Source organism: Coenobita brevimanus, chromosome 99, assembly GCF_032717465.1.
Source record: "Coenobita brevimanus isolate Jiangsu-jjx chromosome 99, ASM3271746v2, whole genome shotgun sequence".
NCBI lineage: Eukaryota > Metazoa > Arthropoda > Malacostraca > Decapoda > Coenobitidae > Coenobita > Coenobita brevimanus.
Window position 1 is genome coordinate 5050472 of NC_137052.1, and position 27275 is coordinate 5077746.

Here is a 27275-nt window from a genome sequence, read left to right on the forward strand (position 1 = left end):
CTGCTCCCCTCGGTGTGTGTGTGTGTGTGTGTGTGTGTGTGTGTGTGTGTAATTCACCGGGTCGGTCAGGATCACTTGATGGTCGTGATTGTCAGCTTTTACCCTCCCGGAAGGGAGCTGAGAGCTCATATAGTCCGATCTAAGGGCAAGGCTGTGACCTTCACACACGCACACACCCGTCCCCTTGCTCAAGGGGGACAGTAACCACCCACTTCGTCAATGAAACTTTTCGCAACCTGAGCGAGGCGCGAACTCCCGTCCACCATTTGGCAGGCGAGAGCGTTACCACTGTGTGTGTGTGTGTGTGTGTGTGTGTGTGTGTGTGCATGTGTGTTCTTACCTAATTGTATCTTTACAGGAATGAGTCAAGCTCGTACTGTCCCGTGTCTTAAACCATATTTATCGTACATATCCTTAAATTTGTGAATTGTTTTGGCACACACTATTTCATTCGGTATTGCATTCCATTTATCAATTGCTCTGTTTGGGAAACTGAATTTCCTTACGTCTTTATCACCTCTCTTCTTATGCAGTTTTTTTGCAGTGTCCTCTTGCTGATGCTTCTCCATATGTTAAGTAATCATTTATGTCTATTTTCTCCTTTCCTGATATGCACTTATATAGCATTATCATGTCACCTCTTTACCTTCTCCCCTGTAGTGTTGGTAGATTCAGTTTATTTAGTCTTTCTTCGTAGCTTAGGTCCCTTAAGCTTGGTATCCATCTTGTAGCGGCCCTTTGAACTTTTTCACTCTTGTCTATATGCTTTTTGAGATGAGGACTCCAGACTACTGATGCATATTCCAGGGTTGGTCTAATGAATGATGTTATTATCCTTCTTAGCATGTCTTCATTTATGTATGTGAATGCTATTCTCATATTTGCAAGCAGTGTATACATGTTCCGTACCTTCTCGCTGATGTGGTCATCCAGAGATAGTCTGTTATTGATAATCACACCTAGGTCTTTCTCTCTTTCTGATGTGTATAGGGTTTTATTTCCTAACTTATAATCCCAATCAGGTCTTTTTCCATTTTTACCAAACTTGATTACATAACACTTGTCCACATTGAATTCCATTTGCCATGTACTACTCCATTCATGAAGTTTATTTAATTCTTCTTGTAGCTCCCTACAAGAGTCTGTGCTAGTAATTCTCCTTTGTATTTTTGCATCATCTGCAAACATATTCAGATAGCTCTCATTTCCAGTGTTACTGTTTATATCATTTATATACACTAAAAACATGATTGGTACCAGCACCGAACCCTGTGGTACTCCACTAGTCACTTCTTTCCATGATGAGTAGTTTCCTCTTAGTACTGTCCTCATTTCTCCTTTTATGAGAAAGTCTTGGATCCAACAAAACAGTTTGCCTCGAATTCCTCCTTGATGGTACGGTTTCAATAAAAGTCGTTGGTGTGGTACTGTGTCAAAAGCTTTCTTGAAATCTAAATAGATACTGTCCACCCATCCTTCCCTTTCCTGTATTGTGTTTGTTACTCTGTCATAGTAGCTCAACAGATTAGTAACACATGATTTTCCTTTTCTGAAACCAAACTGTCTTTCTGTTATCATACTGTGTTCTTCTAGATTATTTACCCAAGCTTTTCTTATAAGTTTTTCTAATACCTTGCTTACAACACTGGTCAGTGATACTGGTGTGTGTGTGTGTGTGTGTGTGTGTGTGTGTGTGTGTGTATTTACCTAATTGTATTTACCTGATGGTGACATACAGGAATTGAGCTACGCTCGTGGGGTCCCGTCTCTGTTTCTCAGTAAGTCAAATTTAGCTTTAAAGTTGTTTAAGTTTTTAGACTGGACGATCTCTTTGGCCAGACTATTCGACAGGTCTATACATCTGTAAGGAAAACTATATTTCTTGATATTCTTCAAGCAGCTTGGTTTCTTGAGTTTCATTCTGTGTCCTCATGTTACTCTCTTATCCCATACAAATAGATCTTCTTTGTCAATTTTATCTACTCCCACCATGGTCCTAAACACTGCAATCATGTGTCCTCTCTTTTTCCTTTCTTCTAAGGAAGGCAAATCCAGCTTTTCCAACCTCTCTCTATGCGACAGATCAGCTAAACTGGGAACCATTTTTGTTGCTGTTCTCTGTATTTTCTCAATCTTGTTTATATCTTTCTTTTTGTGTGGGGACCACGGTATTGTTGCATATTCTAACCTGGGGCGAATCATGGCCACTATCAATTTTTTTTCATCATCTCCTAATCCATATAATGAAAAGCTACTCTTATATTAGTCAGGAGTTTATACAACCTCAAACTGCCTTGTTAATGTGTTTTTCAGGAGACAGACTATCCTGGACCAGCACTCCCAAGTCTTTCTCTTCTCTCGCATTTGTGATTGGTTCATTACCCATCAAATAATTCAATGATGGCCTCTTGGTACTATTCTATCTATCTATCTATCTACAGCCCGACGCCCCAGTCCCGCAAAGGGTGGCCGCAGACAAAACACCCCCAAGTCACTCTGTCACCCACCATTTGACTCCCCTCCCCCAACTCACCCCCCCCTCCCTCATATACCTCTCAACTCCATCCCTCCACCTCATCCTCAGTCTACCCCTCCCTCTCCCTCCCTCCACCTCACCTACATACACCCTCTTAGTCAGTCTTTCATTCTCCATTCTCTCCACATGTCCAAACCACCTCAGTGTATTTCTCCTAATCTTTTCAACCACATCCACATCTACCCCACAACGTTCCTTCACTTCTTCATTCGTCAACCTGTCCCCCCACGTCACTCCACATGCTCCTCTCAGGTAACTCATTTCCACTGCTCTCACTCTTGACTTGTTCCCCTCTTGCAAGGTCCACGCCTCGCTTCCATACATCAGGGTAGGGATCACAATACCATCATGCAGTGACTTCTTAACTTCCATACTCACCTCCCTATTTCTCATCACTGCTTTCAGTGTACCAACAACCTTTCTTCCCTGCTGTACCCTTTCACGTACTTCATCCCCCAAAGTTCCATCCTTACTCATCACACTACCCAAGTACTTGAATGCACTCACATTCTCCATATCCTCACCATCCAACCTCACTGCACACTCTGTGACTTCATTCCTCTCAAACACCATAACTTTACTTTTGTTTACATTAACTTTCAGCTTCCTCCTCCTACACACTGTCCCAAATTCATTCACCAAACTTTGCAACTCCCATTCATCTTCACTTTTACCCATTTCTAATATTTTACATTTCTTTGCATTAAATTTCAATTCCCACATCCGGCTCCAATCTTGTATCCTATCCAGATCCTCCTGCAGCATTTTACAATCCTCCTCAACCTGTACCTTCCTCATGATCTTTGCATCATCAGCAAACAGACTTGCATAACTGTTCACCCCAACTGCCATATCATTTACATAAATCAGGAACATTACTGGCACCAACACCGAACCCTGTGGGACTCCACTTGTTACTTCCCTCCATCCAGACATCCTATTCTTTATTAATGTCCTCATTTGTTTGTCTCTCAAAAAGTCTTTCATCCATTCCAGGAGGTTCCCCTTCAGTCCTCCTATATGCTCTAGTTTCCACATTAGTCTCCTATGGGGTACCTTGTTGAAGGCCTTCTCCAAATCTAAATACACACAATCCACCCAACCATCTCTCTCCTGTAGCACGTCAATCGCTCTTGAGTAAAAACTCAACAAGTTGGACACATATGACTTTCCACTTCTAAATCCAACCTGACTATCAGCGAAAATATTCATCTCTTCCAGATATTTTGTCCATCTATCTCTCAGAATTCTTTCGCACAATTTTGCGACCATGTTGGTTAGGGACACTGGTCTATAATTCAGGGGTTCTTCCCTGTTTCCTCCCTTATAAATTGGTACCACATTTGCCCTCTTTCATTCTTGAGGCACTTTCCTCTCTTCCAGAGAACACACAATTAGACTGTGAATCTTATCCGCCAGTTGTTTTCTGCATTCCTTCAGTATCCAATTAGAGATTCCATCTGGTCCTGGGGCTTTCCTTACATCTTGAGTTTCCAGTAATTTATACACCTCCTGTACTTCCACTTTTATATCTTTTATTACTACATTTCTAGTCACTCCCTCTCCTTCCACAAACTCACTTTCATTTGTGAAAACTGACTGGAAACGTTTGTTCATTATTTCTGCTTGCATTGCCGCATCTTTATAGACCTATCCCTCTACTTTCAGTATAGTGATTCCTTCCTTTTGTTTTAATTTGCCATTGAGAAATCTATTAAATAGTTTAGGTTCATCATTACATTTGTCTATTATACCTTTTTCAAAATCCTTTCTTCCTCTCTGAGTATTCTTGTGTAATCATTTCTAGTTCTTTTATATTCTTCCTTTGTTCTGTTGTTACCTCTTTTCCTCCAGTTGTTCCATGCCTTATCTCTCTCTTTTTTTGCTATCATACACCTTCTATGAAACCATTTCTTTTTTCTGTTTTCTTTTCCCCTTACTCTTGGCACAAATTTTTCCACTCCCAAATTATAGAGGCCTAGAAAAATATCTCACTTCCTCTGTATCTCTCTTGTTTCTCTGAATTTTCTCCAATCTGCATTTTCAAATAATTTTCTCAATCCTGTAAAGTTTGCATTCCCAAAGTTGTATCTTCCCAGCCTATAGAGCTCGTCTCTTGGCTCCACGTTCCCTGTTATCAACTGGAACTCAATGACCACATGATCACTTTTTCCATTAGGACACAGATATTTCAAGGATTCTACTACATCGGGTTCTTTGGTAAACAGTAAGTCTAGTCTTGATGGCGTGTCCTCTCCTCAGAACCGTTTCTCTTCTTTGACCCATTGCGTCATCACATTGTTCATTGTTATATTTACTAATGTAGTGCCCCATGAATCTTTGCTGCCTCCTGAGCCCCATTTTTCCCAGTTCACCTCTTTACAATTGAAGTCACCCATTAAAATGATATTGTTACTTTTCTCAATTATTATTCTTTTTCTGTGCCTGCCCTCCTCTCTTCCTATTTCTCCTATCTTTCCTGTCACTTCTTATTCCTTTTCTTTCCTTTACAGGTGGCTTTACATTGAGTGACAAGCCAAATGGTTTCCTGTAAGCCAAGAAACCATTTACAACGCTGGGTGGTAACCATATAACCAAACCATACGTGCTCCCTACGTGTCAACAAGTGGGTTGGTGGAGGGTTAGTGCCCCTCCCTGTAAAACAACTAACTCAGTGTCAAATGGCCACCCTTTGCGGGATTGTGGTGTCTGGCAATAGATAGATAGATAGATAGAAATAACTAGCAATGTCTGACAACATTCCTGGTATTCATCATCACTCAATGCTCTTGTCTTAGGGGGAACATACACTACTGCCATATCTCCCTTGCTATTCTCTCCAGTTTCTAATTTCATATTTATCACTTCACTCCTGCCTTCTCCCAATTCCACGGTATCTACATTTATGTTGTTCTTCATTGCTATCATCACTCCTCCTCCCGTTTTTTCTCTTCTGTCTCTTCTCCACAGTTTGTATTTACCATCTTCCATATGAACGTCAATATCTTCTCTTTATTTGGTCTCTATAAAGCACATAACATCAGGTTCATGTACCCTCAAAAAATCGTTGATTTCTAGCCTTGCCGATATTAAACCATCAACATTAGTATATACCACCTTCCAATTCTTTTTGATGTTTTTTATACACTCTTTTCTCCTTCTTTCTGCCTGTACCACATCCTTAATTTCTGATCCATGACTCTCCAATAAAACACTGTCTTCTCTTCCTCCTTTCTCTGTTCGTTTTTTGCCTTTGCATCCTGTACTAACTCTTTTATCTTAGCTCTTTCTTCCTCAGTTGCATCTCTCCTTATCCAAACATTTTTGAACCCTTCCTTGTCTAAAATTTCCATGTTCCACTGATAATTTCATTAACTGTTGCTTGGGACTTAAACTTTACCTTCAGTAGGCTTGCCCCTCCTTCCTCATACTTTCGTAACCTAAACACCTCTTCAATCTCTTCTTGAACTTTGTGGTTTTCCTCCATGACTATTGATATTAATTCTTTAACCTTCCTCAGTTCTTCTCATTCTTTTTTTTTCTGTGTGTGTGTGTGTGTGTGTGTGTGTGTATGTGTGTCTGTGTATTGTGTGTTTACTATCCATCTATCTATCTATTGCCAGACGCCTCAATCCCGTTTGGGGTGGCCACAAACAAATCGCCTCCAAGTCGCCCTGTCCCCCGCCATTTCACTACCCTGCTCCCAACTCACACCCCCCTCTCTCATATACCTCTCCACCCCATCCCTCCATCTCATCCTCGGCCTCCCCCTCCCTCTTCCCCCCTCCACCTCACTCATATACACTCTCTTCGTCAGTCTTTCACCCTCCATCCTCTCCACATGGCCAAACCACCTCAGTGTGTTCCTCATAACGCTTCCTATCACATCCACATCCACACCACAACGCTCCTTTATATCCTCATTCGTCAGCCTGTCTCTCCACGTGACTCCACAGGCTCCTCTCAAATTCCTCTTGTTCTTCCATTGCCAAGTACAAAAAGTTTCTCTCTGTCCACCGTTTCCAGACCTCTTTCATTTCTAAAGATTGTGTTCAAATCTCCACTTTTTACCTAATTGTAGTATACAGGAATTGAGGTAAGCTCATATTGTCCTGTCTCCATATCTGCGGGACTTTTATCCTGTATAATTTTAAACACATGGATGCTTTTTGCTTTCACCACCTCCTTATCTAAGTCATTCAAGGTACTTATACTTCTGTTTAGGAAACTGAACCTTTATAGATCATTAAGGCATTTTTCTTTCCTCATTTTAAATTCATGTCCTCTTGTTCTTCCATTGCCAAGTACAAAAAGTTTCTCTCTGTCCACCGTTTCCAGACCTCTTTCATTTCTAAAGATTGTGTTCAAATCTCCACTTTCCCTTCTCTCATGCAGTGTTGGAAACTTCAGTTTTTCCAATCTCTCCTCATAGGTCAGTTCCCTTAAGCATGGTATCATCCTTGTAGCCATCTGTTGTATCTTGTCCAGTAGTAGTAGTAGTTCCCTAGGCAGTCTGGCCGAACAGCCCCAAGTCCCTAAGGAAGGCCACGCCCGAGACTGGGCTTTTCCACAGAGCTCTCAGGGAGTGTATGTTGTGTTTTTGGCGCAGGTAATTGTGTGCAGTGCAGTCTTCCATAATGTGCTTAATAGTATGGGGTGCTGTGTTGGATCCTGGACAGGCATCAACGATGGAGTCATCCAGCCTCTTCTGATAACTCAGATGATGCCCACATCTCAGCCTGGCCAGGTGGACCTTGTCCTCACGAAGGAGATAGGCTTCAGAAGGGTGGATATCAGGAGGCTGTGCATGCTGTGTGTTGTCTTTAAGTGACTGAATGACGTGGCGAGTGATTTGAGTATGGATATGCTTCTGGAAGCTGGCTTGAGGCAGGCGAGGGGGGAGATATGACCATATTTGTGTATGATATCGTGTGCTGGGTGTTGTTTTGATATTGGATGTGCTCCCATGTAGTGTAGTGGATGGTGTGGAGGCTGCGGCAAGAATTTGGGTGCCTCTCATGTCTAGATGATCCTTGACTTTGAGGACTTTGGTTTCTTGGTGTAGGTGGTCTGTGGGTGTAGTAGCTGTGGAGCCTGGTTATTTTTAGGGCCTTGTTCTGTATGGTTTGTAGAGTGTTGTAGTGTGTTTTAGTGAGGTTAGGAGCCCAAGCAGGGCTTGCATAATTCATCACTGAACATACATATTGTTTGTATACTGTGGTGGTGGTTTCTTTGTTGTGTCCAAATGTTATATGGGCAAGTGACCTCAAGGCATTGAGTCTTGGTGTTAATTTATCTTTAATATTTGTGATGTGTTGTTTAAATGACATTGATGTATTTTACACCAAGGATTTTGTGTGTGAGGGGGGGGGAAGGGGAGTGTTATTTATGGTGATGTATGGACTGTTTGTCAATATGCTTTTTCAGATGACGTGACCATATCACAGCTGCATATTGTAGTCTTTGTCTTATCATGTACACTGTCAGCTCTGTCAGCATATGATCCTCCATGTAATTAAAAGCTGTTCTCATGTTGGCCAGTGATTCATATGTGCCTCCAGTGATTCTGTTTATATGCTTTTCTAGTGACAGGTCATCTTGTATAAACAATCCCAAGCCCATCTCTTCACTTCTTTTGCTAATTATCTCACTGCCCATTTAAAATATCCAGTCTGGTCCTTTTTCACATACTCCCATTTATAACACATGAAACTTCATGGGATTGAACTCAATTTTCCAAGTCTGTCTCTAGCTGTGGAGTTTGTTCCAGTCCTCTTTCAGCTCCTTACAACTATCAGTACATTCAATATGTTTCATGATTTTTGCATCATCAGTGAACAGACTCATGCAACTGTTCAAACCTGGCAAATCATTTATACCAGAAACGTTACTGGAGCCAAGACAGCACTCCGGGGCACTCCACTAATCACATCTTTCCATTGTGAAACCTTGTCTTCTATGACTGTTCTCATCTGCCTTCCTACCAGATAATCTTCCATCCGTCTTAATAGTTTTCCATGCACTCCTCCAAATGTCTTCAACTTCCAAAGCAATCTCTTATAGGGCACCCTGTCAGATGCTTTCCTTAGGTCTTGGTAGACACAATCTGCCCACCCCTCTCTGTCTTGTATAAGATCTATCATCCTGCTATAGAAACTTAGTTCTAAGATTGGTAACACAAGAACTTCCTTCTCTAAAACTGAATTGTTTTGATGTTGTCACTTCATTGTCTTCTAAATACCTAATCCATCTTTTTCTGATAATTTTCTCACAAATATTACAAACAACACTAGTAAGTGATGCAGGTCTATAGTTGTGTGGGTCTTCCCTATCTCCTCCCTTGAAGATTGGCACAATATTTGCTCTTTTCCAGTCTTTAGGTACCTGCCCATTTTCCAGAGAGCTCTTTATGATGACATAAACAGGCCACATGAGTTGATTAGCACATTCTCTAAGGATCCATCCAGCCACATTATCCAGCCCACTGCTTTCCTCACATCCAGGTCACTCGTCATCTGCAGTACTTCATTCTTGTCAACTGTAATTTCCTCCATTCTCGTCGTCCTCGTTTCCATTTCAGGTTCATTAAATTCCTCTTCCAGTATATAAACTGACTGCAGCTTATTATTTCTCACAAATCTTCTCTTTTATAAGTTTCATCTCCATCTCTCAGTTGCGCAATACTGTCCTTAACTTTCATTTTACCATTTACAAACCTGTAAAATAGCTTGGGTTCTTTCTTACATTTATTTACAATATCTTTTTCATATGTCCATTCTTCATCTCTCTGTATCATTTCAGATTCATTTCTAACCTTCTTGTATTCCTCCCAAGCCCCGTGTGTGTGTGTGTGTGTGTGTGTGTGTGTATTTACCTATTTGTATTTACCTATTTGTAGTATACAGGAATTGAGCAATGCTCGTGTTGTCCTGTCTCCATATCCACATTTATCAAGTCTACCTTTACACACATGAATGTTTTTCTCATGCACCACCTCTTTGTCTAAGTCGTTCCAAATATTTAAGTATTTACCTAATATACCTAATTGTGATATACACGGAATGTACTATCCTCGTGGGTTTCCGTCGCTATTTCTCAATGAGTCGAATTTAACTTTAAACTCATTTAAGTTTTTAGACTGGACGATCTCTTTGTCCAGGTTATTCCATAAGTCTATACTTCTGTAAGGAAAGCTATATTTCTTGATATCCTTCAAGCAGCTTGACTTTTTCAATTTCATTCCTTGTCCTCTTGTTGCTCTCTTATCCCATACAAACAGATCTTCTTTGTCAATTTTATCTACTCCCACCATGGTCCTGAACACCGCAATCATGTCTCCCCTCTTTCTCCTTTCCTCTAACGAAGGCAAATCCAGTTTTTCCAGCCTCTCTCTGTATGACAGGTCTGTCAGACTGGGGACCATCTTGGTTGCTGTTCTTTGTATTCTCTCAATCTTGTTTATATCTTTCTTTTTGTGTGGGGACCACACTACCGCTGCATATTCTAACCTGGGGCGGATCATTGCCACTATCAATTTTTTCATCATTTCCTCATCCATATAATGAAATGCTACTCTTATGTAAGTCAAGAGTTTATAAGTCTCTCCAACTATCTTGTTAATGTGCTTTTCTGGTGACAAACTATCTTGGACCAGCACTCCCAAATCTTTCTCTTCTCTCCTTTTTGTGATTAATTCATTACCCAAAAAATAATTCAGTGATGGTCTCCTGGTACTTTTACCCATTTCCAATATTTTACATTTCTTTACATTAAATTTCATTTCCCACGTCCGGCTCCAATTGTGTATCCTATCCAAATCCTTCTGCAGTATTTGACAATCCTCCTCAACCTCTATCTTCCTCAAGATCTTTACATCATCAGCAAACAGACTTGCATAACTGTTCACTCCATTTACCATATCATTTACGTAAATCAGGAACATTACTGGCACCAACACCGAGCCTTGAGGGACTCCACTTGTTACTTCCCTCCATCCAGACATCTTTTCCTTTATTACTGTCCTCATTTGTCTGTCTCTCAAAAAGTCTCTCATCCATTCCAGAAGTTTCCCCTTTAGTCCTCCTATATACAGTAATCACTCTAATATCCGGACGCCCAATAACCGAACATCCCCACTAACCGAACCCTATCGTCCTGGGATCAAACATTCCCAAAATGGTCCGAAAATCCAAAAAAATTGGAAAAAAACCCGATTTTTTGCCGTCCGTAATTTGAACTTGCCGCGCGCGCCGCGTGAGAGCATTGTTTTGGTTCGTCATTCCTCCGACGTCCGATAGAGCGCCGCTGCATCCTCCCCACTTCCCGCCTGTCTCTCACCGCGACTGGACCTGCGCTCTTCGTAATGGCTGCCCACGTGCTCGCTTTTGTGGTGGTGCCGTACTTGCTGCAAGGCCTCCTGCTGCTCTCTGCCCTACTCTTAGTGTGTGTGATGATGGCCCCGCCTCCTGAGAAAAGGAAGAGAGTGGTGTTGACTCTGGAGAAGAAACGGGAGATATTGGAGAAGGTTGATGCGGGTTGGTCTTCCTCTCGCATTCTCCGCGAGTTCAACCTGGCCCGGTCGACTTTGTTTGATATCAAGCGTTCCCGAGACAAGCTCATGCAGTACACGGCTGACTTCTCGTCGAGAAGCAAACGCAACGTGGAGAGGAAGGTTATGTTTACTCCCAAGTATGCAGAGATCGACCGCTCCACGTTGATTTGGTATCGACAGCAACGTGCAGCTGGTGTGATGGTACGTGGAACGGAGCTGAAGGCTGCTGCTGAGAAGTTTGCAAGGCTTCACGACGCCCTAGACTTCAAGGCATCCGAGGGTTGGCTCTTCGCGTTCAAGTTGCGACATGGCCTTACTAACCGTAAAGCACATGGCGAAGCATTGGACGCTAACGAGGATGGAGTGGACGAGTTTCGGCACAAGGTGAAAGGCTTGATCGACAGGGAGGGCCTCACTCTCGGTCAAGTCTATAACGCTGACGAAACTGGCCTATTCTATCGCTCGGTGCCAACGAACACTCTCGCCGATGAGACGGAGAAGCGTGTACCTGGCCGCAAGCTTTCTAAGGAACGGATATCTGCTTTGTGTTGTGCCAATGCTAACGGCATGCACCGGCTTAAGCCCGTTATTGTTGGCCGTGCAAAGCAGCCTCGGTGCCTTCGTGGGGTGATGGATGTCCTTCCTGTCGTATGGTACCATTCTTTGAAAGCATGGTTCACAGCTGTGATTTTCAAAGACTGGTTTCACCATCACTTCGTCAAGGAGGTCATACATTACCAGACGAAGACACTGGGAATTCCTCGCGACCAGGGTAAAGGCTCTCCTTCTCCTCGACAATGCACCTGCCCACCCGTGCGACAAGGACTTGGTTGCTGAGAATGGCCGTATTAGGTGCATGTTTCTGCCACCTAATACGACTGCTCTCATTCAACCAATGGACCAAGGAGTGATCGTGGCAACAAAGCGCCTGTACCGTCGGAAGTTCCTGGACGAGGTGATGGTGGTTCTCGAGGACGAGGACGAGCGCAGGGAAGGACGTGACACTCGAGGCAAGCGGACTTTGGAAAACCTTCGCCGCTACAACATCAAGTCTGCGCTGTACAACTGGGCTAGTGCATGGAAGGAAGTCCCTGTGAAAACTCTTGAAAATGGTTGGTCTCGTCTGCTTCTCGGAACAGATGTGGAGTACGATTTCCTAGGGTTTGACGTGGATGACTTCCATGCACGGCTACGTACGCACGGCGACGATGTTGATGTGGACGATGTTCGTGAGTGGTTGGACGACGACGAGGGCGATCCTGGGTATCAGACGTTGTCTGATATCGAGATCGCGTCTTCGGTTGCTGGTGTCAGTCCCGAACTTGAAGATTCCGACGACGAAGGCGATGATGATGCAGACTCCGCCCAGCAGGACACTACTCCAGCCATCCCCAAGCTGAGCGCACTCCGGGAACATCTAGAGTTTGTCCTAGACTACCTGGAACACCCGGACTGCGACAGGGAGATGGGGCCCTTGGGACTCGTGGAGGAAGTGCGTGCTTTCCGGCAGCGCATCATCAATCGCCAGAATCGTCGGTCCTTGCGTCAGTCAACGATTGACAGTTTTTCAGGCCCGTGACCCCCGCTGTGCCAAGCCCTGGTTCCACTCCGTTGCCTCCCCAAGACAGGCCCTCATGCTCCGAGCCACAGCCCAGCACATCAGCTACAGTGGAGTCACCGCTCGACGTGAGTTTGCGGCTGTCTTCAGAGTCTTCTGTAGTCGGTACGCCATCACCACTACCCACCGATGCACCCCTTGGACGCCTGCCAGTGATACTCTCGGGCTCTGACAGTGAATAAACAGCAAGAACTTCTCCACTAGACCACACGGGAATTTTGAGTGTTGTGCAGTGAAAAAAACGGTGTGTTGTGTTAAGGTTTTCAAGTTGGGAGAAAAGACTAAGTAGAAAAGAAATTTAACGTAACTAACCTTCTTTGTTTTGGCTTTGGAAACTTAAAAAACTTGGGAAAAGTTAATGTGCAACACTTAAATTTAATGGAACATTATTTGGACTAAAGTGAACACTGTGAAAAGAACGGACTTCTGTGTGTTAGTGACTAAGTTCAGTGCAAGACTTCAGGAAGAGTGTAGTGCAAGTGCTTCAGGAAATCGTTCTTACTGTCAGAGTCCGAGAGGAGGCGGTTATTCATCGAGGTGGCCAGGGACTTGCTGTAAGTAGCCAAAATGTTTCATGTTGTACTATTTTCCATACTATATTTACCAGAATGTTTCATATTGTATTTTTTCCCATACTATACTTACCAGAAAGTGTCATACTGTACTTCTTTCCATACTAAACTTACCTCATGCATGTGCAGTAGGAATGTGTTTTTCAGAGTTCGGTTAGGTTCGGTTAGGTTAGGTTCGGTTAGAGTCCATAAGTACCAGAATGTTTATTAATGTATGAACATACTTCTAAACCCACATTTTATGTGTCTATTGCATTTATTTCAGTCATTTATGTGCCTTATTGGTGTGATTTGGGTGTTAAATAGGTGCTATGCATGTCCGGAGGGAGTTGTATAGGTGTTTCTCTGTGTTAGGGTCCGTAAGTACAAGTCCATAAGCTGGGGCCCAATATCCGGACAAAACCAATATCCGAACCTACCGATGGCTCTATTGATCCGGATATTGGAGTGATTACTGTATTCTAGTTTCCACATTAGTCTCTTATGAGGTACCTTGTCAAAGGCCTTCTCTAAGTCTAAGTACACACAATCCACCCAACCATCTCTCTCCTGTACCACATCAATCGCTCTTGAGTAAAAGCTCAACAAGTTTGAAACACATGACCTTCCACTTCTGAATCCAAACTGACATTCAGCCAAAATATTCATCTCTTCCAGATATTTTATCCATCTGTCTTTTAGGATTCTCTCACACGATTTTGCGACCATGCTGGTTAGAGACACTGGTCTGTAATTCAGGGGTTCTTCCCTGTTTCCTCCCTTGTAAATTGGTACCACATTTGCCCTCTTCCATTCTTTTGGCACTTTCCCCTCTTCCATTGAGCATACAATTAAGCTGTGAATTTTATCTGCCAGTTGTTCTCTGCATTCCTTCAGTACCCAATTAGAAATTCCATCAGGTCCTGGGGCTTTCCTTACATCTTGAGTTTCCAGTAATTTATACACTTCCTATACCTCCACTTTTATATCTTTCATCACCGGAACATTTCTAATCACTCCCTCCCCTTCCACAAGCTCCTTTTCTTTAGTGAAAACTGACTGGAAACGTTTGTTCATTATTTCTGCTTGCATTGCTGCATCCTTAAAGACCTCTCCTTCTACTTTCAGCTTGGTGATTCCTTCCTTTTGTTTCAGTTTGCCATTAACAAATCTATAAAACAGTTTGGGTTCATCCTTGCATTTGTCAATTATACCTTTTTCAAAATTCCTTTCTTCTTCTCTACGTATTCTTGTGTATTCATTTCTTGTTCTTTTATATTCTTCCTTTGTTCTGTCGTTACCTCTCTTTCTCCAATTGTTCCACGCCTTATCTCTCTCTTTTTTTGCTATCATACACCTTCTATAAAACAACTCCTTTTTCCTATTTTCTTTCCTTCTTACTCTTGGTACAAACTTTTCCACTCCCAAATTATAGAGGTCTAGAAAGATATCCCACTTCCTCTGTATCTCTCTTGTTTCTCTGAATTTTCTCCAATCTGCTTTTTCAAAAAAGTTTCTCAATCCTGTAAAATTTGCTTTCCCAAAGTTGTATCTTCCCTGTCTATGAAGCTCGTCTCTTGGCTCGACGTTTCCTATTAACATCTGGAACTCAATGACCACGTGATCACTTTTTCCCAAAGGACAGAGATATTCCAATGATTCTATTGCATCGGGTTCTTTGGTGAACAGTAAATCTAACCTTGCTGGTGTGTTCTCACCTCGAAACCGTGTCTCTTCTTTGACCCATTGCGTCATCACATTATTCATTATTATATTTAATAACATAGTTCCCCACGAATCCTTGCCGCCTCCCGAGTACCATTCCTCCCAGTTCACCTCTTTACAATTAAAGTCACCCACCAAAATTATATTATTGCATTTCTCAATTATTTTTTGCAAGTAGCTAGCCATATCTGACAACATCTCATGGTATTCGTCATCCTTCCATGCTCTCGTCTTTGGGGGAACATACACTACCGCCATATCTCTCTTAACATTCTCTCCAGTTTCTAATTTCATATATATCACTTCAGCCTTGCCTTCTCCCATTTCCACAGTATCTACATTTATGTGTGTGTGTGTGTGTGTGTTCTTACATAATTGTATCTTTACAGGAATGAGTCAAGCTCGTACTGTCCCGTGTCTTAAACCATATTTATCGTACATATCCTTAAATTTGTGAATTGTTTTGGCACACACTATTTCATTTGGTAGTGCATTCCATTGATCAATTGCTCTGTTTGGGAAACTGAATTTCCTTACGTCTTTATCACCTCTCCTTATGCAGTTTTTTGCAGTGTCCTCTTGCTGATTCTTCTCCATATGTTAAGTAATCATTTAAGTCTATTTTCTCCCTTCCTGATATGCACTTATATAGCATTATCATGTCACCTCTTTTCCTTCTCTCCTGTAGTGTTGGTAGATTCAGTTTATTTAGTCTTTCTTCGTAGCTTAGGTCCCTTAAGCTTGGTATCCATCTTCCTGTAGTGTTGGTAGATTCAGTTTATTTAGTCTTTCTTCGTAGCTTAGGTCCCTTAAGCTTGGTATCCATCTTGTAGCAGCCCTTTGAATTTTTTCAATCTTGTCTATATGTTTTTTGAGATGAGGACTCCAGACTACTGATACATATTCCAGGGTTGGTCTAATGAATGATGTTATTATCCTTCTTAGCATGTCTTCATTTATGTATGGGAATGCTATTCTCATATTTGCAAGCAGTGTATACATGTTCCTTACCTTCTCGCTGATGTGGTCAGCCGGAGATAGTCTGTTATTGATAATCACACCTAGGTCTTTCTCTCTTTCTGATGTGTATAGGGTTTTATTTCCTAACTTATAATCCCAATCAGGTCTTTTTCCACTTTTACCAAACTTGATTACATGACTCTTGTCCACATTGAATTCCATTTGCCATGTACTACTCCATTCATGAAGTTTATTTAATTCTTCTTGTAGCTCCCTACAAGAGTCTGTGCTAGTAATTCTCCTTTGTATTTTTGCATCATCTGCAAACATATTCAGATAGCTCTCATTTCCAGTGTTACTGTTTATATCATTTATGTACACTAAAAACATGATTGGTGCCAGCACCGAACCCTGTGGTACTCCACTAGTCACTTCTTTCCATGATGAGTAGTTTCCTCTTAGTACTGTCCTCATTTCTCTTTTTATGAGAAAGTCTTGCATCCAACAAAACAGTTTGCCTCGAATTCCTCCTTGATGGTACGGTTTCCATAAAAGTCGTTGGTGTGGTACTGTGTCAAAAGCTTTCTTGAAATCTAAATAGATACTGTCCACCCATCCTTCCCTTTCTGTATTGTGTTTGTTACTCTGTCATAGTAGCTCAACAGATTAGTAACACATGATTTTCCTTTTCTGAAACCAAACTGTCTTTCTGTTATCATATTGTGTTCTTCTAGATGATTTACCCAAGCTTTTCTTATAAGTTTTTCTAATACCTTGCTTACAACACTGGTCAGTGATACTGGTCGGTAGTTGAGAGGATTTTGTCTATTTCCTTTCTTGAATAATGGGACTATATTTGTTTTTTTCCAAATATCAGGTAGTGTCCCTTGACTCAAGGATTTCTTGAAAATTAAAAATAATGGTTTACTGAACTCCTTGGCACATTCTCGTAATACCCAACATGAAATTTCATCAGGACCACTTGCTTTTCCTCTGTCTAATCTACTTAACTCCTCCTGTATTACTTTTTCTGCTAATTGTATATCTGGTAGTATGTGTGGACATGCGTATTCCACATAGTCCCTCTCAAAATTTTTTTCTTCTGTAAAAACTAATTGGAAATTCTTATTTAGTGCTTCACAAATATCTTTCTCTTGTGTATAAGTGATTCCCTCGTCCGTAATGGATTGTATTATATCTTTTACTTTGGTTTTGCTTCTGATATAGCTGTAAAACAGCTTTGGTTGATCACTACTTTTATTTATTATATCCTCTTCAAACTGTTTTTGGGCTTCCCTCCTTATTCTTGTATAGCCGTTTCTTGCCTGTTTGTAATTATTATACGCCCTTTCACTATTGTGTCTTCTGTATCTATTCCACAACAAATCTCTTCTTTCTTTTGATTTTTTACATTCTGTATTGAACCATTTCTTTATTTTCTTATCTGCTTCTTTGTGCTGTGGGATGTACTTCTGGACTCCTGTTTCATAAAATTCACAAAATTTTTTATATACAGCATTTAAATCTTGTCCTCTAAGCTCATTTTCCCAATCAACTTCTAAGAAATACTTCTTTATGTCTTGATAATTTCCCATTTTATAGTTTAGGCTCTTTTTGTAACTGTCATTGCTGTTTACTATGTCATATGCTATCCTGAAGTTATAATTTAGTACTGCATGATCGCTTTTGCCGGGTGGAGGGTGATATATAAAACTGTCAATGTCATTTTCTTGCCTAGTAAGTATTAGATCTAGCACTGAAGGTACATCAAGTCCTCTTTTTCTGGTGGTTTCCCTCACATGTTGCGTTAAGAAAAACTCTTGTACGAGATCCAGGAGCTTTCGGTCCCAACAGCTTTCTTGGCTATTTATATCTAGAGTATTCCAATTTATATTTGTATTGAAGTCCCCAGTTAGTATAATTCTTTCCGATTTCTCTTCCATTTTATGTAGCAATGATCTTATACTCTGAATTGTACTCTCTGCCAGGTCCTCATATTCGTCTCTTTCCCATGTGTTTGATCTGGGTGGCATGTATAAATTGGCTACAATTACTTTACCTTCAGATGTGTCGATCTCTACTGCAATCAGTTCTACTTGTGATGGTATATCTAGGTTTATTTCTTTGACTTTTAGATTTTTCTTAGTTAATATTATAATTTCTCCCCTTTTTTTTAAATTTCTGTCTCTTCTCCATATATTGTATTCCTCTAAGTTTAGTATGTCATTGGATATCCTTGGTGTTAATTTTGTCTCAGTTAGGCATATTATTTGTGGTTCATTTTCTCTGATATAATCATTCAACTCTAGTAATTTAGATACCATTCCATCCACATTTGAGTACATCAACTTTATCATCTTGTTTATGTACTTGTCATGACATGGTGTGTGTGTGTGTGTGTGTGTGTGTGTGTGTGTGTGTGTGTGTGTGTGTGTGTTTACCAAATTGTATTTACCTAGTTGTGATATACAGGAAATGAGCTACGCTCGTGGGGTCCCATCTCTGTTTCTCAATAAGTCAAATTTTGCTTTAAACTCATTTAAGTTTTTAGACTGGATGATATCTTTGTCCAGGATATTCCAAAGGTCTATACATCTGTAAGGAAAACTATATTTCTTGATATCCTTCAAGCAGCTTGGCTTCTTCAGTTTCATTCCGTGTCCTCTTGTTACTCTCTTATCCCATAAAAACAGATCTTCTCCGTCAGTTTCATCTACTCCCATCATGGTCCTGAACACTGCAATCATGTCATCCCTCTCTCTTCTTTCCTCTAGGGAAGGCAAATCCAGCTTTTCCAGCCTCTCTTTGTACAACTGATCTCCCAGACTGGGGACCATCTTAGTTGCTGTTCTTTGTATTCTCTCAATCTTGTTTATATCTTTCTTTTTGTGTGGTAAATGAATTTGGGACAGTGTGTAGGAGGAGGAAGCTGAAAGTTAATGTAAACAAAAGTAAAGTTATGGTGTTTGAGAGGAATGAAGTCACAGAGTGTGCAGTGAGGTTGGATGGTGAGGATATGGAGACTGTGAGTGCATTCAAGTACTTGGGTAGTGTGATGAGTAAGGATGGAACTTTGGGGGATGAAGTACGTGAAAGGGTACAGCAGGGAAGAAAGGTTGTTGGTACACTGAAAGCAGTGATGAGAAATATGGAGGTGAGTATGGAAGTTAAGAAGTCACTGCATGATGGCATTGTGATCCCTACCCTGACGTATGGAAGCGAGGCGTGGACCTTGCAAGAGGGGAACAAGTCAAGAGTGAGAGCAGTGGAAATGAGTTACTTGAGAGGAGCATGTGGAGTGACATGGAGGGACAGGTTGACGAATGAAGAAGTGAAGGAACGTTGTGGGGTAGATGTGGATGTGGTTGAAAAGATTAGGAGAAATACACTGAGGTGGTTTGGACATGTGGAGAGAATGGAGAATGAAAGACTGACTAAGAGGGTGTATGTAGGTGAGGTGGAGGGAGGGAGAGGGAGGGGTAGACCGAGGATGAGGTGGAGGGATGGAGTTGAGAGGTATATGAGGGAGGGGGGGGTGAGTTGGGGGGAGGGGAGTCAAATGGTGGGTGACAGAGTGACTTGGGGGTGTTTTGTCTGCGGCCACCCTTTGCGGGATTAGGGCGTCGAGCTATAGATAGATAGATAGATAGATTTTTGTGTGGGGAGCACAGTACTGCCGCATATTCTAACTTGGGGCAGATCATGGCCACCATTAGTTTTTTCATCATCTCATCCATGTAATGAAATGCTACTCATATGTTAGTCAGAACTTTATACGTCTCTCTAACTAACTTATTAATATGTTTTTCAGGAGACAAACTATCCTGGACCAGCACTCCCAAGTCTTTCTCTTTTCTCACTTTTGTGATAGGTTCATTACCCATCATATAATTCAGTGATGGCCTCTTGGTACTTTCACCAATTTCCAGTATTTTACACTTCTTTGCATTGAATTTCATTTCCCACTTTTGGCTCGAATCATATATCCTATGCAGATCTTCCTGCAGTATTTTACAGTCCTCCTCTGCCTCTACCTTCCTCAGGATCTTTGCTTCATGAGCAAACAGACTTGCATATCTATTCACTCCCTGTACCATATCATTAATGTAAATCAGGAACATTACTGGCGCCAACGCAGACGCCTGGGGTACTCCACTTGTTACTTCTCTCCATCCAGACATCCTGGCCTTTATTACTGTCCTCATTTGTCTGTCTCTCAGAAAGTCTCTCATCCATTCCAGGAGGTTTCCCTTCAGTCCTCCTATATGCTTTAGTTACCACAGTAGTCTCTTACGGGGTACCTTGTCGAAGGCCTTTTCCAAATCTAAATACACACAAGCCACCCAATGATCTATCTTCTGTAGCACGTCAATTACTCTTGAGTAAAAGCTCAACAAGTTGGGGGAGGCGGTGGCTGAATCGGTAGAGAGGTGGCGTGCAGTCCTACTGGACTCAGGTTCAAACCCCGGCTTGGGCAGGGAACAGTTTAAGGATTTGAATTTCATTAAATCAGGCTTTACTGATCTACCAGAAGACCTGCCGACATGTCGTAAAAATACCCCCACTAATACCAATATACCAGTCCTGTATGAGACAGCCCTAGCATGTATTCAATATGGATGGTGGATGTTAGTGCCGAAGTGGTGACATGTAGAGGTATATGGTATGTAGGACTTCTGGGCCTTGATAGCAGACTGTGAAGCCTATGCCCAGAGTCGGACAAAAAGAAAAAAAAAAAAAAAAAAATTACCTTCCACTTCTGAATCTAAACTATCAGCCAAAATATTAATCTCTTCCAGATATTTCATCCATCTATCTTTCAGGATTCGCACAAGTTTGCTACCATGCTGGTTAGGGACACTGGTCTATTATTCAGGGGTTCTTCCCTGTTTCCTCCCTTATAAATTGGTACCACATTTGCCCTTTTCCATTCTTGAGGCACTTTCCCCTCTTCCAGAGAACACACAATTGAAGCGTGAATCTTATCCACCAGTTGTTTTCTGCGTTCCTTCAGTACCCAATTAGAGATTCCATCTGGTCCTGGGGCTTTCCTTACATCTTGAGTTTCCAGTAATTTATACACTTCCTGTACTTCCACTTTTATATCTTTCATCACTACCTTTCGAGTCACACCCTCCACTTCCACAAACTCACTTTCATTGGTGAAATCTGTTTGGAAACGTTTGTTCAGTAATTCAGCTTGCATTGCCGCATCTTTATAGACCTCTCCCTTTACTTTCAGTATGGTGATTCCTTCCTGCCATTGACAAATCTATAAAACAGTTTGGGTTCATCCTTACATTTGTCTGTTATACCTTTTTCAAAGTTCCTTTCTTCCTCTCTGTGTATCCTTGTATATTCATTTCTAGTTCTTTTATATTCTTCCTTTGTTCAGTGTGTGTGTGTGTGTGTGTGTGTGTGTGTGTGTGTGTGTGTGTGTAGCATGGCTGGTCAAAAATGTTACTCCAGCCAAAGACGTGATCAGTTTATCTATGGTGTGGTGCTGTGTATATAATTATTGGCTCAGGCTGAATTTGACATCACTCTGTGCTTTTCAGTGTTTGGCAGTGTATAATGGAAATTTGTACACAGCAGCTCAGTTATGTGTCAGAAGTTCAGATGGTAGAAAGTATGTTGAGGATGGAGACTGCATTTTTGTATGGTGGAAGTTTTATGGAATAAGAGGAGTGTTCCTTGTGATGTTCTAAGTACCTATCTCGGTTAAGGTACTTTAATCTTTATTAAGAATTTTTCAGTAATTTGGTATAATTGTACAGTATTGAAATTGATATTGTAAGGGGCAGTAATTTTCAATCATTGTATAAAAGGCATATTGAATTCCAGACTGTTGTATGTGTCTATTGACTCCAATACTGAGGATGCTGGTCCTGTGCACAACTATCGGCCAATGGTAGCAGTCTACTATATCATCTATATCATCATCATCGCATTCTTCATGGTCAACATCTTCGTAGGTTTTGTCATCGTCACATTCCAAAATGAAGGTGAACAAGAGTACAAGAATTGTTGCCTCGACAAAAATCAGGTTTGTTTTTTATCAAAAGAAGTGGTGCTAGGTTAAAGGAATATAAAGAAAACGTATAGAAAAGTCTTGCTATATCTAACTAATTAGGAAGATTCAGTCTGATTATAGCAGAAATCTGGTATTAGGGGGCTCTTATTATTACAAAGTATTTTTTCTGGATATGTTAAACTAGAATCCAGTATGTGAAGATTTTCTGGTGTAAAAATCTGAGTCCATGACACTAAAATATTTTAAGCTTGCTTATATAATGCTGGGCAAAATGATGCAGTAAATATAAACGTACATAAATTCTTAGTAGAGTGATGCTGTAAATATAATACGTACACTTACTATATTGAGTCTGCTACAAGATAAACAATGTTGATATGTTTTAGGTGCCTGATAAAAGGAAAGTCTGATATAAGAGGTTTTACACCACAAAAGGTGGTAAAGAGGAGTACCTTTACATAATGGTACCTGTACGAGTGGGTGGCTCTGCTGCTGAGTTATACAGACACCTCTCAAGTCACTGGGTCCCCTGAGAGGGGGATTGTGGACTGCAAAAGAGGGGCAACTTTGGCATGCAATCTACCAGGTTCATGTTGAGATGAACCTGGAACTGCAACTACACTTCAGTCACATTATAATGTGAGAAATTTCATCCTTAACGCCTGTTGCATTGTAAGTGTTTGCGTAGTACGAATAAAAGAACTTAAGGAAATACAGTAATTCAAATTTCGATGATTTGAATTTCGCGGTGATTTTTAGGTACATATGTTCATCGAAATTTGAAATTTCACTATATATATATATATATATATATATATATATCTAAAGGTGAATGTAGGGAAGAGTAAAGTGATGGTCTTTGAGAGAGGTGAAGTCAGTGAATGTACAGTGAGGTTGGATGGTGAGGAATTGGAAAATGTGAGTACATTTAAGTACTTGGGTAGTGTGATGAGTAAGGATGGAGGTTTGGAGGGTGAAGTGCTTGAAAGGGTACAGCAGGGAAGAAAGGTTGCTGGTTTCTTGAAAGCAGTGATAAGAAACAGGGAAGTGAGCATGGAAGTGAAAAAGTTATTACATGACAGTATTGTGATACCAACTCTAACCTATGGGAGTGAAGCTTGGACGTTGTAGGAAGGGCACAAGTCAAGGGTGAGAGCAGTGGAAATGAGTTATTTAAGAGGAGCCTGTGGAGTCACATGAAGAGACAGGCTGACAAATGAGGATATAAAGGAGCGTTGTGGTGTGGATGTGGATGTGAAAGGAAGCGTTATGAGGAACACACTGAGGTGGTTTGGCCATGTGGAGAGGATGGAGGTGAAAGACTGATGAAGAGAGTGTATGTGAGTGAGGTGGAGAGGGGGAGAGGGATGGGGAGGCCGAGGATGAGCTGGAGGGATGGGGTGGAGAGATAAATGAGAGAGGGGAGTGTGAGTTGGGAGCAGGGCAGTGAAATAGCGGGGGAAAGGGCGATGTGGAGGCGATTTGTTTGTGGCCACCCCAAACAGGATTGAAGCATCTGGCAATAGATATATATATATATATATATATATATATATATATATATATATATATATATTTATATATATATATCATCATCATCAAATCCTGCATTGCCCCATGAGGAGCGTAGGAGCCCGGGGCTAGGCAGTTGGTCCCGACATTTAAGATGAGAGTGACCAGCCTCACTCATCCCTGAGTGGCATTACATGAGCAATCAACCCCAACCATCCCTTGGATATAAACCTTCACCGGCTCAATCCGATTGGAGCCCAATAATTACCCACTAAACCACCAGGCGCCAAAATTTGGTTATATGGTTACCACCCAGCGTAGTAAATGGTTTCCTGGTGCACAGGAAACCATTTGGCTTGTCACTCAGTGTAGAGTCACCCACAGGCTGAAGGAAGTGGAAAGAATGAAGGAAAGAAAGATAGAAGAGGGAGTGTAAAGTCACCCATAGGCAGAAGAACAAGGAAAGAATGAAGGAAAGAAAGACAGAAGAGAATGGAAGGAAAGAAGGATGGAGAGGAAAGGGCAGACACCTGAGAGCAGCACTACATCAAGTGAGTGGAAGGTGAGCGCCCCCACCTCTCTCTCTCTCTCTCTCTCTCTCTCTCTATATATATATATATATATATATATATATATAGATATATATATATATATATATATACATATATAAATATATATATATATAAATAGTGGTAGGTGGTGGCAACCATCATCCGCTCACCTAATGTAGTGCTGCCTACTTCTTCCTTACCCTTTATCATTCTTTTTCTATGTTTGCCCTTCTCTCTTCCTATTTCTCCCATCTTTCCTGTCAGTTCTTATTGCTTTTCTTTCCTTTACAGGCAGTTTTACATTGAGTGACAAGCCAAATGGTTTCCTGTAAGCCAAGAAACCATTTACAGTCCTGGGTGGTAACCATATAACCAAACCATACATGCTCCCTATGTGTCAGCAAGTGGGTTGGTGGAGGGTTAGTGCCCCTCCTCATAAAACAAATAACTCAAAGTCAAACGGCCACCTCTTACAGGATTATGGCGTCTGGCAATAGATAGATAGAATTCCAGATTCCTTCTTTTGACTGTTCCGTCCAGAAATTTCCTTCAGTAAGCACCTTTCAGTTACCTTTATATATATCTATCTATCCCAACTCACACCCCCCACTCTCATATACCTCTCCACCCCATCCCTCCATCTCATCCTTGGCCTCCCCCTCCCTCTTCCCCCCTCCACCTCACTCACATACACTCTCTTCGTCAGTCTTTCACCCTCCATCCTCTCCACATGCCCAAACCACCTCAGTGTGTTCCTCATAACGCTTCCTTTCACATCCACATCCACACCACAACACTCCTTTATATCCTCATTCGTCACCCTGTCTCTCCATGTGACTCCACAGGCTCCTCTTAAATAACTCATTTCCACTGCTCTCACTCTTGACTTGTGTCCTTCCAACAACGTCCAAGCTTCACTTCCATACATTAGAGTTGGTATCACAATACTGTCATGTACTAACTTTTTCACTTCCATGCTCACTTCCCTGTTTCTTATCACTGCTTTCAAAGAACCAGCAACCTTTCTTCCCTGCTGTACCCTTTCAAGCACTTCACCCTCCAAACCTCCATCCTTACTCATCACACTACCCAAGTACTTAAACGTACTCACATTTTCCAATTCCTCACCATCCGACCTCGCTGTCCATTCACTGACTTCACCTCTCTCAAAGACCATCACTTTACTCTTCCCTACATTCACCTTTAGATTCCGTTTCTTACACACTCTCCCAAACTCATCCACCAAGCCTTGCAGCTCCCCTTCGTCTTCACTCAACAACACAGTATCATCTGCAAACAACAGTACAGGGAGTTTCCAAACACTATCCTCTCTCACCAGGGCCACTCCAACATCCACTACCCTACCTTGTACCTCTTTTATTACCCTATCCATGTACAGATTGAACTGTTGTAATAGCATTAACAAAAACAGAAGTTAAGCTGGGTACCTTTTTGTTGATGTGTAGCTCCCCGGTATTTTCCTCCCACCCCCCAACCCCAATGTTGTTGTCAAAGTTTCGCCTTCTCTCATATCATGTGGCTTTCAGGAGAGACCTTAGGCCATATGGTTAGATGAAAATTTACAGGTCTGGCAGTTTTAGGGAACGAAATAGAACGAAAATTTGTGCAAACCAAAAAAAATTACTTTCATCCGTGTGTTCTCGTGAGTTAGCATTCAGTTTCACATTTTTCGTTTGATATCGCGTTTCCCAACACATTTCTGACAGACTAAGCATATGGCTAAACTGCTCAATCAGTCCGAAATGTGTTGGGAAGAGCGATACGGAACGAAGAATGTGAAATGCAATGCTAACTCAGAACAAATGGATGAAAGAGTACCTTTTTTCTGGTTTGCAAACATTTTCACTCCATTTCGTTCCCTAAAACAGCCAGACCCGTAAATTTTACTCTTACTCTACGGCCTAACGTCTCTCCCAAAGGCCACATGATACGAGAAGGAGAAACTTTGACAACATTGGGGTTGGGGGGCGGGAGGAAATCAATAAAAGGATACCCAGCGGAGGTGGCTTTGACCCAGTCCAACTTCTGTTTTAGTTAATGCTACTTTTAATACCACTGATGGTTTTAATTACAACAGTTATATCTCTTTCAGTGTTATACCTGATGGTGTGTATAGAACACATAGATGAAAGTACGTGGGGTAAGGTGGTAAGAAGGGGTAAAAGTGAGAGTTTGCTTTCTCTGACACTCCACATAACGCCCTAAAAGCTTCTCAGTCAGTTTCAGGACAACATGTAAACTTTCACAGCTGCCAGATTTGCATCACTTCCTACGCACGATCTTTATCTTTTCCCGGTCCTTCCAAATCGTTATGATGGTGCTCTCTTTTTGCTATGCTTTTTTTTTTTTTTTTTTTTTTTTTTTTGGTAAATGTACGCTTTACTTAAAGCAGTGGAAGAAACTTACCAATTCAGGTCATATTCCTCCAGTTTGTTTTCTGTATTTTTCTGACTATTTTCAGGGTGGTACATTACCTTTTCCTGCTGAAATATTTCCCACTTTTTATCATCACGTTCCTTAAGCCATAATATGATTGTCTTGACGTACTCAAAGGTGGTTTTCATCTCCCAACTTCCCAACTGGATACTAGGTTAGGTTAGGTTAAATTATAGGCTATAGTTAAGCTAGGTTAGGTCAAGTTTAAACATTTAGGTTAGGACAGGCCCTAATTTTGCCGTAACCCTGCTGTGTCAAACAAGTTGACAGCGGAACACAGATTAACACAACAGGGGAAACAGATTTAGCATGAAACGTTTATTTACCACCCAGAAGTAATCCAATAAACAAGACTGTCAGGAAGAAGAAGAACGAAGAATGTGGAACTAAATGCTCACTTACAGGAGCACATGGATGGAAGTATTTTTTTTTTTTTTTTAATGATTAGCTAACATTTTCATTCAGTTTCGTCCCCTAAAACTCGAGACCTATATGACTGTGAGGTAGAGTCTGTGAGACGTGAGAAGGGACTTGAGAGCTGTATGCTCAGTCGGTCCTAAATGTGTTGGGAAGCACGAAACCGAACGAAAAATGTGGAACTGGACACTAACAAGAACACATAGACGAAAGTATTTCTTTCTAATTAGCAAACATTTTCTTTCCATTTCATCCCCTAAAACTGCGAAACCCATTATGAGTGTGGGGTAGAACTAGGTGAGGCACGAGAAAGGATTGATAACTCTATGCTCAGTTAGTTGAAAATGTGTTGGGAAGCACGAA

General features: G+C 41.4%; 1 protein-coding gene across 1 annotated transcript in view; it reads left to right on the plus strand.

Annotated features, from left to right (window-relative positions):
• The window catches only part of LOC145414371 (muscle calcium channel subunit alpha-1-like), a 1622725-nt gene that overhangs the window by 1125272 nt on the left and 470178 nt on the right, over positions 1-27275 (plus strand). The window contains exon 29 of the mRNA XM_080283905.1: positions 21786-21987. Within this exon, the coding sequence (XP_080140031.1) occupies positions 21786-21987 (202 nt within the window). The remainder of the gene's footprint in view (positions 1-21785; positions 21988-27275) is intronic.